Source organism: Scyliorhinus canicula, chromosome 17 (assembly GCF_902713615.1).
Source record: "Scyliorhinus canicula chromosome 17, sScyCan1.1, whole genome shotgun sequence".
NCBI lineage: Eukaryota > Metazoa > Chordata > Chondrichthyes > Carcharhiniformes > Scyliorhinidae > Scyliorhinus > Scyliorhinus canicula.
In genome coordinates, this window is record NC_052162.1 from 14,806,250 (window position 1) to 14,820,368 (window position 14,119).

Below are 14,119 nucleotides of genomic sequence, written 5' to 3' on the forward strand. Positions count from 1 at the left end.
CTCATCAGGCCGGTTAGGTTTACCGATTGGTAGTTGCGCGCTAAAAGCGGGGAAACTGTAAGTTCGCTGTGAATAGGGCATCCCAACTGGACAGATATCTGATGCCAATGATTGAAGTTTTGTATGCAAAATTGGCTAGGGGTCATTCAATTATAAAACCCGACATGAGCCACACATATCTCCAACTGGTATTGGACAGCGAGTCCAGACAATATGTGACTATAACTTACCATTGGGGTACCATGTAGACCGGGGAAAGTCTGCACCTGGTAGAAGAGAAGGTGCGAGCAACTCGCCAAGCCCTCACTCCGGGAAACATGACGGAACTGCGCACCTTTCTACGGCTTGGGAATTATTATGGGAAGTTCACCCCAGGCCCCGTGACCATGCTTGCCCCCCTACATAGGGTGACAAAGCACCAGGAGTGGGCGTGGAGAGAATCCCTGGAGGAAGTTTTGCCTGAGTAAAAAGAGAACTGACGTCGCCCGGCCTGTTGATGCATTCCGATCCCCCTAAACCGCTGTGGTCACGTGTGTTGCCTGGCCATAAGGCATTGGTGCAAAGTTCTCACACTGCATGGATGACCCTTGGTCATTTCGAAGATGAAAATGCTCACCCAAAGTTATTTCTGGTGACCAGGCCTAGATGGCGAAATAGAACAACTGGCTCAACAGTGCAGTGTCTGCCCAGAGCAGCAGAAGCTCCCACAAGCTGCACCTCGTCACCAGCGGGAGTGGAAGTTGATGGGCAGGCGACTCCGGACCTGCCTCAGCCTTGTCCTCCCAGATATTGGTGGGAAAGTGCAGTGCTGTCTGGAGAACAGGGTGTAGCCCAGTTGGCATGTGTGGGACAGGTAGTTTGGTCCAGGTTACACCGTTTACATTCGGAACTTTGACGATGGCGGCAGATGGGATCCTGGGAAGGTATTACAGCAGACCGGGCCTGTCTCGTACCAAGTTCAAGCACGAGCCCGAACAATGAGGAAACGTGTGGACCACCTCGGGCAGCAGACCAATATTACTCCAAACTCCTCTGGAGGAGCCAGCTGCTAAACAGGTTTCACCGACACCAGCGGGTTATGGCGCCTCTGATTCAGCCCCGCAGGAGCTGGATCCTCAGCTGTGGGCAAAGGAGAGATGGCACCATCCTGCTCCACCTCCCTGGGAAGGGTCTTCGGATTTTGTGGGGGGAGGAATGTTACAATCCGCACAAGACCTACGGGGTAGGGCCGATTAGCTTCCCCTTGGGCCTCGTGGAATACAAGCTTCCCCGATGAGAGAAGAGGCCCCATCAATGGAGTAATGGACTCGTAACATAAAAGTCAGGTCAGAGAGAAGCTGAGTTAGAATAGTCCCAACTGGACCTGAATGTTGTCTGTATGTTTGCTTTAACAATAAATGGTTGACAAAGCAGACTCCCCTGTGACTACTAAATTATCCATGTTGGTACTGTTACTTCTATTCCATGAGCTACGCATTTTCTCACTGGTCTGATGTGTGACGCTGTATTGAATGCCTTTTGAAATGCATTAACTACCTGCTAACTTCAATTAGTTTCCCTATTGGAAGCCTCTTTGGCTATCTCCTTCACATTCTGCTCCTGGAAGAATGTGTTCCTGCTGTGTTGGCATCTTCAGTTACATTAATATTCTTTGTCCATCTGATCATCCTTTTCATGCGTCTCTGAAACTCCTCAACCTTCTTTCTGTTTGGAGCAGTGCATTTATCCTTCTTATTTCTGCTCATATTGATCCACTTGGGGGTCATGCATTTGAATCGGGGTGACTTTAGCTGCGCATTGTGAACTAGGGCATAAATAAATAATTTCCTTTTCTGTTTATGCTTCTAACCTTGTCCTCTTGTCGCTGGCCTGTTTGAAATGTTCGGTGCTCAGCAGCATTGAATCCCACATCGTTTGCAACTTAATCGTGTTGTAATCACAATTACCCAAGGGTATCACGAGTTCTATTTCGTGTATGCTGTCAGAGTCACTTAGCATTACAAGTCGAGCTGAGGGATCTTGCTTGTGGCTTCCATGATACACGGAAGCAGTGAAGCAATCATGCATTACATTCGCCAACTCTGATTCTAAGCCAATTGAGCTCTTCATTTATTTATCACTGAGTTGGTTGGAATCCTACTCTGCTCCAGTGCAGTACTGAGGGATTGCTGCACTGTTGGAGGTGCTATCTTTTTGGTTGAGGCATTAAAACCAAAGTCCCAGCTGCCTGCTAGACCCCACGGCACTATTTTGAAGAAGTTCTCCAGGTGTTCCGGCCAAACGTTATCCCTCAAGCAACATTGGAAAAACAGGTTACGCTGCTGTTTATGGGATCATGCAGTTTACGCGTTGGCTGCCGCGTTTCCTATATAACCACGGTGACTACACGTCAAAGGCTTTTCATTGGCTGGAAAGCCCTTCGATACATCTGGTGGTTGTGAAAAATGCTGCATCAGTGCAAGTGTTTCAATCCACTTTCAAACATTATTCTGAGCTGATGGATGTCGCAAAGCCCTTGCGTTATTTCAGTGTTCTTCCTGTTGGGTGGTATTGCAGTCACAGTCCACTTCCTTTACCTTCCAGCTCTCTCTGACATATACAATTAGACTCTCTCTTTACTTTTCGATTTTATTCTTTCTGAATGGGCTCTGCTGCCTCTTTGAGATTGTATTTGTCGCCATCTACTGGGGTAACCATGTCTCTGTTAGTCTAGTAACATCATCATTTACTACAGTATTACTCCCCGTGCACTCTTCAGTTCAAAACTTTCTCTGCAAAATGCTTCCAGGAGGTGGGTTTCTGTTTTGAATAGAGACTTGCCTCACCCCCTTTACCTTTGACATTTAAATGTGCCTGAAAAGGGAAATGTTTGCAGGGGCTACCGGGATCACTCATTCAAGGAATGGCTTTCTCTGCTCTCTGATACTGTGGGCAGATCTGGGAAAAATCATCAGCTCCACGCAGGCGGGGAAGGCACCGGGACCCGATGGGTTCCCGGCGGACTTCTATAAAACATTTGCGCCAACCCTGGCCCCACACCTAAGAGACATGTTCGCGGACTCGCTGGCAAGGGGCTCTTTGCCTCCTACTCTAGCGCAAGCCACAATCTCACTGATACCCAAAAAGGATAAAGACCCGACGGAATGTGGATCATATAGACCCATTTCGCTGTTGAATGTTGATGCGAAAATATTCGCCAAGGTCCTGGCCAAAAGGCTGGAGGGCTGCGGACCGAAGTTGGTCGCAGAGGGCCAAATGGGCTTTGTCAAGGGTAGGCAACTCACTGCGAACATCAGAGCGCCAGAGGTGATCGTCTCCCTGGACGCAGAAAAGGCCTTCGACAGAGTCGAATGGAAGTACCTCCTTGAGGTACTAGAATGGTTTGGGCTAGGAGTGGGATTTACCGCCTGGGTGAGACTCCTGTACAATGGTCCCAAGGCGAGTGTTCAAACTAACACCACCAGCTCTGAATACTTCCAGTTACAGAGAGGAACAAGTCAGGGCTGCTCTCTGTCTCCACTCTTGTTCATGTTTGCGACCAAACCCCTGGAACCTGCAATACTGCTACTGGGCAGCAACAGCAGAGAGAGTGAAGGGATGGGTACACGGACCCGACTCAGAGTAGGTACAGATGGAGGAGGCTTCCTGTCAAGGAAGCTGGGCCCTGGCCACAGCACTCCCATCCACCTCAACAAGCCCAGTGGTAGCGGCCACGCTGAGAACGTTGACCCAGTTGAGACAGCACTTCAGGCTAACCAAGATTCCCCCATGACCCCCATCTGTGGCAATCGCAAATTCCCCCCAGCCATGCTAGACAGCACCTTCAAAAGATGGAGAGACGGGGGCACACTGACAGCCAGGGACTTTTACGTAGGGCACAGACTGGCGACACTGGACGAACTGACGAAGAAGTGCAGACACCGAAATGACAGGAAATGAGGCACCTTGAAATACTTCCTACGTAAGGAGACAGTAGGGTACCCCGGGGCCCCAGAAAGCACACTACTCGAGGACCTGATGGGCACAAGCAGCAAAGAAGGGGGTCAATGTGGTAAAATATACGGAGAGTTACTGGACGAGACCACATGGAAATTGGAGGATGAACTGGGGGCAGAGGTGGGATGGGGATTCTGGAGCGAAGCACTGAGCAGGGCTAACCCCACCTCCTGCTGCGCAAGGCTAAGCCAAATGCAGCTCAAAGTGGTGCACAGAGCGCACCTGACCAGAACCCGAATGAGCAGGTTCTTCCCGGAGGTGGCGGACAAATGTGAACGGTGCCAGAGGGGTTCGGCCAACCACACCCACATGTTTTGGGCTTGCCCCAAGCTTGCTGGGTTCTGGACAGCCTTCTTCGAGGCAATGTCCAAGGTTGTGGGGGAGAGGGTGAAGCCATGCCCAATAGTGGCAATCTTCGGGGTATCGGAGCAGCCAGAGCTACACATGGGGAAGGGGGCCAGCGCCCTCGCTTTTGCTTCCTTAATTGCACGCTGGTGAATCCTGCTCGGCAGGCGATCAGCAGCACCGCCCAAAGCTGCAGACTGGCTCGCTGACCTTTTGGAATTTCTCCACCTGGAGAAGTACATCATCCGAGGGTCGGCGGAGGGCTTCCTAGATACATGGAGGCAGTTTGCCAGCCTGTTCCAAAACCTGTTTGAGGCCAGCAATGAAGAGTAAGATAGGAACACAGGAAAGAGAGGAAGAAAAAGAGGAAAGGTTGGAAAGTCACAACAAAGGAGGAGAGGGAGGTTGCCCCCACCCTCCCCTGAGGGACACCACACCTCAGGCGACAGGCAAGGTTGAGAAGGAGCAGCCTTCATGAATGACGTCAGCCGGTACGGGAATTGAACCCACACTGTCATCCTCGCTCGGCGTCACGAACCAGTCGTCCAGCTAACTGAGCTAAACCGGCCCTTGTCACTGAGCAGCAGGAGCCATGTGGCCATAGCCTGATTTGGCAACTGTATAAACATAAAATGCTGCAACTATACATCCCGGAGAGAATTCACCTTTTGGGTCGGTGGTCTTTCAACAGAACTGCAATAAGTTCAAAGATGTATCAGGTTTGAAGCCAGTCCGGAGGTGGAGAAACAGAGGAGGAAAGAACAGAAGGCAAAGTCTGTGATAGGATGGGAAGAGGGAGAGATCCCACTGAAAACTGGAGAAATGGGGGCAGGGATTAAGATCTGAAATTGTTGAACTCCATTTTGAGTCCAGAAGGCTGCAAACTAACGAGTTGAAAGTGCGGGGCTGCTCCTAGATCTTCACCGGAACAGGGTGGTAGGCCAAGGACACGGCGGGTCAGAATCGGAGTGGGATGGAGTTTTGTAATTGCAAGGAAGTGGGAGCTCAGGGTCATGCTTGCTTGGTATCACTGACCATGTTCTTTACTATCCTCTTTCTGAGAATTCACTGCACCTCTGCAAACCCGACCCTCCAAAATCAATGGCTCGCAAAACATTTCATCAGACTGGAGATGGAGAACTTCAGTCCATGAGTCGCCCACTGGTACTCTGCTCCGCTCTCTCTCTCTCTCTCTCTCTCTCTCTCCTAGGTTATAAAATCTGCCTGCTGGATGTCTAAAATACTGGCGGTGATTCCTCGTCAAGGAGAAGTGAAAGAGAAATCTATATTCTAAAATGGTCACCGAGTCACAGCAGCCCCTGTGTCTGATACTGTCCCTTTGACATGGCACATTTCTAGCACCTTCATCGATTGTTAGGAAGTGGAGGTTCTTGCTCATCGAGTTTATATGTTATTCCGCAAAGTAATAGAGTTCAGTGGAATTTATTGGCTTCCATACGAAGCAAAGCCATACAACGAGAACTATTGATCATGATCACAGATGCACTGAGCAATCTAAATCCGGAGAACACGCTGTATTCAAGAGAGCCTGCAGGCCAAACCTTGTCAAATTAAGCAGTATGTTTTCCAACCACTTCTTTTTTTTTAATCGTTTACTTTCACTCTGGTTGCAAGAGAATTTGCACCCATCAAAGCATCACCTCCAATTATCTGGGCTTCTGGATGTCATAGAATCATTGAATTTTGAAGGTGTAGAAAGAGGGCATTCGGCCCGTCGAATCTGCACCGACCCTCTGAAAGAGCACCCCATCTAGGCCCCCTCCCCCTTCCCCACCTTATAGAATTTACAGTGCAGCAGGAGGCCATTCGGCCCATCGAGTCTGCACCAGCCCTTACAAAGAGCACCCCAAAAGTCCACGTCCCTACCCTATCCCTGTAACCCCCACTTAACCTTTTTTTGGACACTAAGGGCAATTTAGCATTGTCAATCCACCTAACCGCACATCTTTGGACTGTGGGAAGAAACCGAAGCACCCGGAGGAATCCCACACAGAGACAGGGAGAATGTACAAACTCCACACTGACAGTGACCCAAGGCCGGAATTGACCCTGGTCCCTGGGGCTGTGAGGCAGTAGTGCTAACCACTGTGCCACCCCTTTAACAAGCATTACTTCCGATTGACTCATGGTCCCATATTTCCGAGGGCAATAAATGTTGGCCAAGCCAGTGACGACCATATTTTTAAAATGTGCGTCTCTGCAGTACCTTGTCATCAGATATTCCTTTCCAAAAGGAATTCCTCTTAATAGAAACTGCCTTACTTAAAAGGCAAAAGCTTCAAAAGAATAATCTTGGAAACTTTTTTGATGTTTCTAATGCTTTCCAGTTTGTATTCACCATGTCACGGAAGCTGTGGTTTGCACTACATCGGCACTACTGCATCCGACCAGCTGGTGGGGCTGCAAACCACTGGGTCAACCTCACAGCAGAGCTCAGATGCTGCAGAAGGAACAATCACATCGAGCTGGTGATTTGAACGCCGAAATCCCCATCTAGTGTAGTGATTACAGTCCATTCCTTGCAGAGTATTGTGGTTGCCGGCCTGTCTGAAATCACTCTTGCTGTGCAACAGTTGACAGTCACTGCGATAATGCACAACTGTGAAACCAATTCCAGCAGATACATTCAGAGTAAAGCAGATAGTTAGGGTCATAACGAGTATCGTCATTCTGCAAGAACCTGCCATTTAGCACAAGAGAGTCGAGGCTAAATGGAAAATTGGTTAGTTAAGTGGAAGTAGGCAAGTTAGTGATTCAGGTGTGGGTCTTCACAGGTTGAAGCACTAACCCGTCCATTTACTGCACGTGCCAGCTCACAGAGAATCACGGAATCGTTATAGTGCAGGAGGAGGCCATTCGGTCCATCGTGTCTGCACCGGCTCTCCACACGAGCTTTGTGACTTAGAGCCGTTCCCCTGCCTTTTCCCCCGACCCCTGCACGTTCTATTCAAATATTCATCTAATGCCCTCCTGAATGGCTCGCTTGAACCTGCCTCCACCACACTTCCAGACCGTACATTGCAGACCCCAACCACTTGCTGTGTGAAAAAGTTCTTTCTCACATCACATTTGTTTATTTTGCATATCCCCTTAAATCTGTGCACACTCTCGTTCTTGATCCTTTTGCGAGCAGGAACCGTTTCTCCCTGTCTACTCTGTTCAGCCCCCTCATGATTTTGAATATCTCTATCAAATCTCTTCTTAGCCTTCTCTCCAAGGAGACCAATCCGAGCCTCTCCCCAGCTATCCTCATAACTGAAGTTTCTCATCCTGGGACCATTCTTGTAAAAGTCTTCTGCGCCCTCTCCAATGCGTTCACATCCTTCCTATAGTGTGGCTCCCAGAACTGTGCACAATACTCCAGCTGAGGGCTAACTAGTATCCTGTATAAGTTCAGCATTACCTCCTTGCCCTTGTACTCTATACCCCTGTTAATAAAGCCCAGGATACTATATGCTTTATTAACGGCTCTTTCCACCAGTCCTACCACCTTCAATGATCTACGTGCATATACACCCAGGTCCCTCTGCTCCTGCACCCCTTTTAGAATTTTACCTTTTATTCTATATTGTCCCTCCATGTTCTTCCTACCGAAATGCATCATGTGACACTTCTCTGCACTGAACTTCATCTGCCACCTCTCTGCCCACTCCACCGACTTACCTATGTTCTTTTGAAGTTCTGCACTGGCCTCCTCACAGTTTATCTCACCAATTGAGTGTTTTCATGATTTCCTGTTTCTGATTTCCAACATTTCTAGATTTTTGACGTCTTGCTGTCTTTTCTCCAGTGCTAAACGCCTTCTCGAATCTTATCTCTCTGACATGTGATTCCGGTCACCTCTTAGCTCTTCAGCTTTATTTCTCTGCATTGGAGGATGTGGCTGCGCAGTATTACTGTTAATGCCTTGATTGAACCTGCCTCCGCCACACTCCCAGGCAGTGCATTCCGAGTGCTGTTTCAATACAAGTTGCTGCTGCTGAGTGCCCAGAGCAAGTATATTTGCAAGAGTACTCCACCAGGACTTTATCAAAAGGTATCCCCATCCATCATTCAATCCCGTGTTTGGTCTATTACCTTATGCGCTGCCTGTACCATTGCAGAAACCATGATAGGCTTTTCGGGAATATTTTCATGCTGTAAACGGACCCTTGCTGAAGAGGAATTCTGGAAACCATATTTTTTTCAACCTGTTGGTATTATAGGCCGGTTTAGCTCAGTGGGCTAGGCAGCAGATTTGCAATGCAGAACAAGGCCAGCAGCGCGGGTTCAATTCCCGTACCGGCTTGCCCGAACAGGTGCCGGAATATGGCGACCAGGGGCTTTTCACAGTAACTTCATACTTGTCACAATAAAACATTATTATTAATAGCGCTATCCCTGATTTCAGCCATGTGTTCAGGAATATACAGCCAGTACCCTGCTCAGCAGATGTGGGCAGATGCTAATGGCGAGCATTAGAGTCAGTCCGTCTGGGATCAGTGAAGAATGACGCGGACGAGTGTTGCACAGGAAAGTTTACATAGGAATACAAGCAGGCACAATTTTATAGCTGCAAATCGGGCGTGCCATCCCAACCCAACCCTTTGTGTTTGTAATGCACAGCATGATATCGTTGGGTCGGTAATCAGATATCCTCATGCCAGTTTCCGAAATTTTGGAAGGCGATTGGGCTCTGAAATCAGAAGCTCGCCAGCCATTTTGAAGCAACCAATTAACAAGCTGTTTGAGCTTGAGCGTGTTTGAAGAACCAATTGTTTCTCGATGTTTCGCTGCCTACTCCGCTTCTCTGGCAGCAGACAGGAAAAGGATTGGTCTTCCTTTACGGCAGGCATGAGAAGATGGCACAAGAGTGGAAGAAAATGCTTTTGTGAAGTTGTTCAATGTAATAAGCCTGCCATGGGAAAGATTGAAAGGGGAAGGGGCCTTTAAATTGATGACTGTCACCAACTTCCTGTTCACGGCAGAACCCCCCTCCCCCACGATGCCCTGGCCTAGTTACTCAACTGGGTGCAGGGCCTCCCTTCACACCACTAACTGGCTGACTTCCCACAAGAAAGCCACACATTGGCTATCCGATTGGCTATCCGATGCTTGCTTGGCTATGCTGAGAGGGCTGGAGCGAGAAGATGACACATTTTCTGTTCACCCAACCCAAAAACCATAAAATCCCGCCCGTAGGATTTTCCAGAACAGAGCAGTCTAGTCGTCCCAATTGGTTCATGTCAGCATTTAGGCTCCACTTAAATCTCCTTCCACTCCCCTTCATTGAACCCATCAGCATAACCTTCTATTCCTTTCCCCCTCGTGTCTTTATCTAGTTTCCCCTTTAATGCAGCTTTCCTGGGCTAAATGCTAAATCACAATTTTCGGTACAGGGCGAATGTAACTGGGCAAACATGAAGTCAACAGCTTTTTGGTTGTAAAAGTACAGAGTTGAATGGCATTAATACTGAGATTATAACAATACCAGTCTGCTGAATGCCTGTGGTGCACCTATATATGGAATAGGATAATCACTAATTTACAATAGTCAATAGATTTGAAGTCAATTAATAACAGACGTGGAAGCCTTACCTCTGTTACTGTAGCATCTGCTCTATTTACATTGTGGCACGGCTTGCTCAGCGCTATCCCTGTCATGGTTGGAGGCCTTGCAGTGTACTGGGTGGCACCTGTGCCTCGGAGCTAGAAGCCCTGGGTTCAAGACCAACTCGAGGACTTGATGGCCCTGGGCGATGCTTCATAACGCAGCCAAACAGACTTGTATCGGTCTTCAAATTCTTCCAATGCATGCCAATGGCAGGTGGTAAAAGAGGAAGAGATGCCTGGTCAGCCATGTGATGGACAGAACATTGGGGCCTCTACTCCCTATAGCTTTAGACTACAACATGCAGGCATGTTGCCATAGCAACTCAGGCTCTGCATGAACTGCAACACACCATGATTGTAGTATAAACAGTGCAATTTGTGCCTCGATTGATGACAAGTCATTCCAGGCTATGAAAGGAATGTCCTGTGATGGCTGCCATGCGCAAGAGGAAGCCCCAACACTGTTGCCCCTGGAGATGCTGCAGAAAATACATCTAGAATATCTTTGTGTGGTTGCACTACTTTTGAAGGTAGTCGACCATTGGTGATCACTGTGCAATGCATAAAGATGCCAATTACCTCCCTTCACAGGCGTTTCCCCAGTGAAGTCTTTCAGGAGTGAATCCCATTTGTAAGCTGTAGACCAGCCTCAGGGCATGAGTGTTCATTGTTGTACTGTTCCACCCCACAGGGAAGAAGAACAAGTTGCGGGTTTACTACTTGTCATGGCTTCGGAACAAGATCTTGCGTAATGATCCTGAAGTGGAAAAAAAGCAAGGCTGGGTCTCAGTTGGAGATTTGGAAGGCTGTGTTCACTATAAAGTCGGTAGGTGCTGATCATTTACCGGTCTCGAATGCTTTGGGTTCTTGCCTTTTCTGTTTTTAAAGATTTATGTTGCCTGTCCCACCTCTGGAAACATCTATTACGCTCAGTGAATCTCTCATCGTTGGCCACTTCCAATGGAAATGGGGGTGACTACAAAATTCCTGCTTTTTTAATTGTTGCAATCCCAGTTGGTGTTATAATTGGTCGGGATGATCCCAGACTGGAACCTATGCTTAAAAAACAGTAACTTTAAATCTTTTAGAAAAGGTGGAGGAATGGAGTCACAGGTCCGCTAATTAATTTTAACAACAAGAAAAAAAAACATTTATTCACCATTAAAGATGGATTACAATATAATCCTTTACCTCCCCTTGGCATCACCAATATACACAGATTTTAAGATTAAACATGGTTTATTAAGTATATCTTGAGATACAATGGTCTCAGCAACACAAAGTCCCTTCAAGCACACAGCTTGACTGTCAAATCAAACACTCCGCTCTAAACCCTAGGTAGTGTCTATAGGTTTCTCCACAGTATCATCCCAGATAATTGTCACAGGAGAGTTTCCAAGCTCCACTCCCCAAAAAAACACACCTTAAAATCTTTTTCCATAACAATGCTTTCCATCAGCGGTTTGCATTCGGAATCCAGTCCACATTGTCTAAATGACTCTTTTAAACAAAGCTTCTGTTCCACTTTTAACAACAAATCCAGTATCCAGGATTTTCAACACTCCTTCAAAATCTTTGGGCGGAATTCACCGCTCCCCACGCGGCGTGGAAGAATCGCGGGAGGGTCTCCCGACATCTTTTACGCCCCCCTGGCGCCCCCAGCGATTTTCCCCCCCCCCCGGCTCGGAAAAATCGCCGCTTGCCGTGTTTCACGGCGAACGCCGATTCTCCGAGCCCGATGGGCCGAGCGGCCGGCCCTTCACGCCTGTTTCATCACGGCAGCAACCACACCTGGTCGCTGCATTCGTGAAACGGGTGCCAGATGCCCGTTTGGGGCATCTAGGGTCCCGATTGGCACGGGAGCGCCACGACTGTGCTCGGGAGGGGACAGGCCCGCGATCGGTGCCCACCGATCGTCGGGCCAGCATCCAAAGCAGACGCACTCTTTCCCCGCTGCCCGGCAAGATCAAGCCGCCACGTCTTGCCAGGCGGCTGAGGAGAAAGACGGCCACCGCGCATGCGCGGATGACCTAACAAATGCGCCGTTTTGCGCGACAAGGTCGCGGCCGGGAAAGACGTAGGCCCGCTCCTAGCCCCCCGGGTGGGGGTGAATTAGGTGCGGGGAGCGGGCCCCGAGGCCGTCGTGAACCTCGGACGATTTTACGACGCCCATCCCGATTTTTAGCGGGAGCGGAGAATACCGCCCTTTGTCTTGTCTGTTGTACAAAGGATTTAAATTAGGGATGGCAGTGGAGTGGGAACCAGAATGTTAGCTCAGAAGGTATAATAACTGAAGGGGAAATAGAGAACGAAAATAAGAGAACACCATCACCCTCAGGCAGACCAAAAAAGGTGAGAAGGGAGGTGGTCAATGCAGGACTGAGGGTGCTGAACCTAAATGCACGCAATATATGGAAAAAGGTAAATGAGCTTGTTGCGCACATTGAAATTGGCAGGTACGATGTTGTGGGCATCAGAGACTTGGCTGCAAGAGGGCCAGGTCTGGGATCTAAATGTCCAATGATATATGTCCTATCGAAAGCCAGGGAGAAGGGCAAAGCGTGGAGGGGTTGCGTTGTTAGTAAGGAATGAAGTTAAATTGATAGCAAGGAGCGATAAAGGATCAGAAGGCATAGGATCTCTGTGGGTAGAATTGAGGAATCACAAAGGCAAAAAGACCCTGATGGGAGTTATGTACAGGCCCCCTAGCAGTAGTCAGGATGTGGAGCAGAAAATAAATCAGGAGAAAGAAAAAGCATGTAAAAAAGGCAATATTACAATAGAATATTACAAGAGAATATGAAATATGAATGCAAGCTAGCTAGTAATATAAAGGAAGATAGGAAGAGTTTTTTCAGTATATAAAAGGTAAGAGAGAGGGAAAAATAGACATTGGACCACTGAAAAATGTGGCTGGAAAAGTATAATAGGAAACAAAGAAATAGCAGAGGAACTGAATAGTTACTTTGCATCAGTCCTCATGTTGGAAGACACCAGTGGGATGCCAGAGCTCCAGGAGAATCAGAGGGCAGAGGTGAGTGCAGTGGCCATTACTAAGGAGAAGGTTCTGGGGAAAGGGAAAGGTCTGAAGGTGGATAAATCACCTGGACTAGATGGACTACTCCCCAGGGTTCTAAAAGAGATAGCTGAGGAAATTGTGGATGCATTGGTGGTGATCTTTCAGGAATCACTGGAGGTAGGAAGGGTCCCAGAGAACTGGATAGTGGCTAACACCGCTGTCTAAGAAGGGAGGGAGGTAGAAGATGGGAAATTATAGGCCGGTTAGCCTGACATCAGTCATTGGTAAGATTTTAGAGTCCATTATTAAAGTTGAAATCGCAGAGTACTTGAAAGTGCACGATTGAGTCAGCATGGCTTTGTCAAGGGGAGGTCATGTCTAACAAATCTGTTAGAGTTCTTTGAGGAAGTGACAAGGAAGTTAGACAAAGGAGAACCAGTGGACGTGGTTTATTTAGATTTCCAGAAGGCCTTTGACAAGGTGTTGCATAGGAGGCTGTTAAATAAGTTAAGAGCACTTTGGAAGGAGAAATGGAGACATAGACTATTTTCTAAATGGGGAAATGTGAAGGAAATCAGAAGCACAAAGGGCTGGGGAGTCCTTGTTCACCATTCAGTCGGCAGTGAGGAAGGCAATGTTGGCATTCATGTAGAGAGGGCTAGAATACAAGACCAGGGATGTACTTCTGAGGCTATATAAGGCTCTGATCAGACCCCATGTGGAGTACTGTGAGCAGTTTTGGCCTCGTATCTATGGAAGGATGTGCTAGCCTTGAAAAGAGTCCAAAGGTGGTTCACAAGAATGATCCCTGGAATGAAGAGCTTGTTGTATGAAGAACGGTTGAGGACTCTGGGTCTGTACTCTTTGTAGTTTAGAAGGATGAGGAGGCATTTTATTGAAACTTAAAGGATACTGCGAGGCCTGGATAGAGTGGACGTGGAAAGGATGTTTCCACTTATAGGAGAAATTAGAAGCAGAGGACACAATCTCAGACTAAAAGAACGATCCTTTAAAACTGAGATGAGGAGGAATTTCTTCAGACAGAGGGTGGTGAATCTGTGGAACTCTTTGCCACAAAAGGCTGTGGAGGCCAAATCACTGAATGTCTTTAAGACTAGATAGATAGGTTATTGATTAATAAGGGGA

At 48.0% G+C, this 14,119-nt stretch overlaps 1 protein-coding gene across 2 annotated transcripts in view; it reads left to right on the top strand.

Annotated features, from left to right (window-relative positions):
• The window catches only part of si:zfos-2326c3.2 (mitogen-activated protein kinase kinase kinase kinase 4), a 335,482-nt gene that overhangs the window by 273,394 nt on the left and 47,969 nt on the right, over positions 1–14,119 (top strand). For both annotated transcript variants that reach the window (XM_038775018.1, XM_038775019.1), the window contains one exon: positions 10,646–10,780. In XM_038775018.1, coding sequence (XP_038630946.1) covers positions 10,646–10,780 — 135 coding nt within the window. The remainder of the gene's footprint in view (positions 1–10,645; positions 10,781–14,119) is intronic.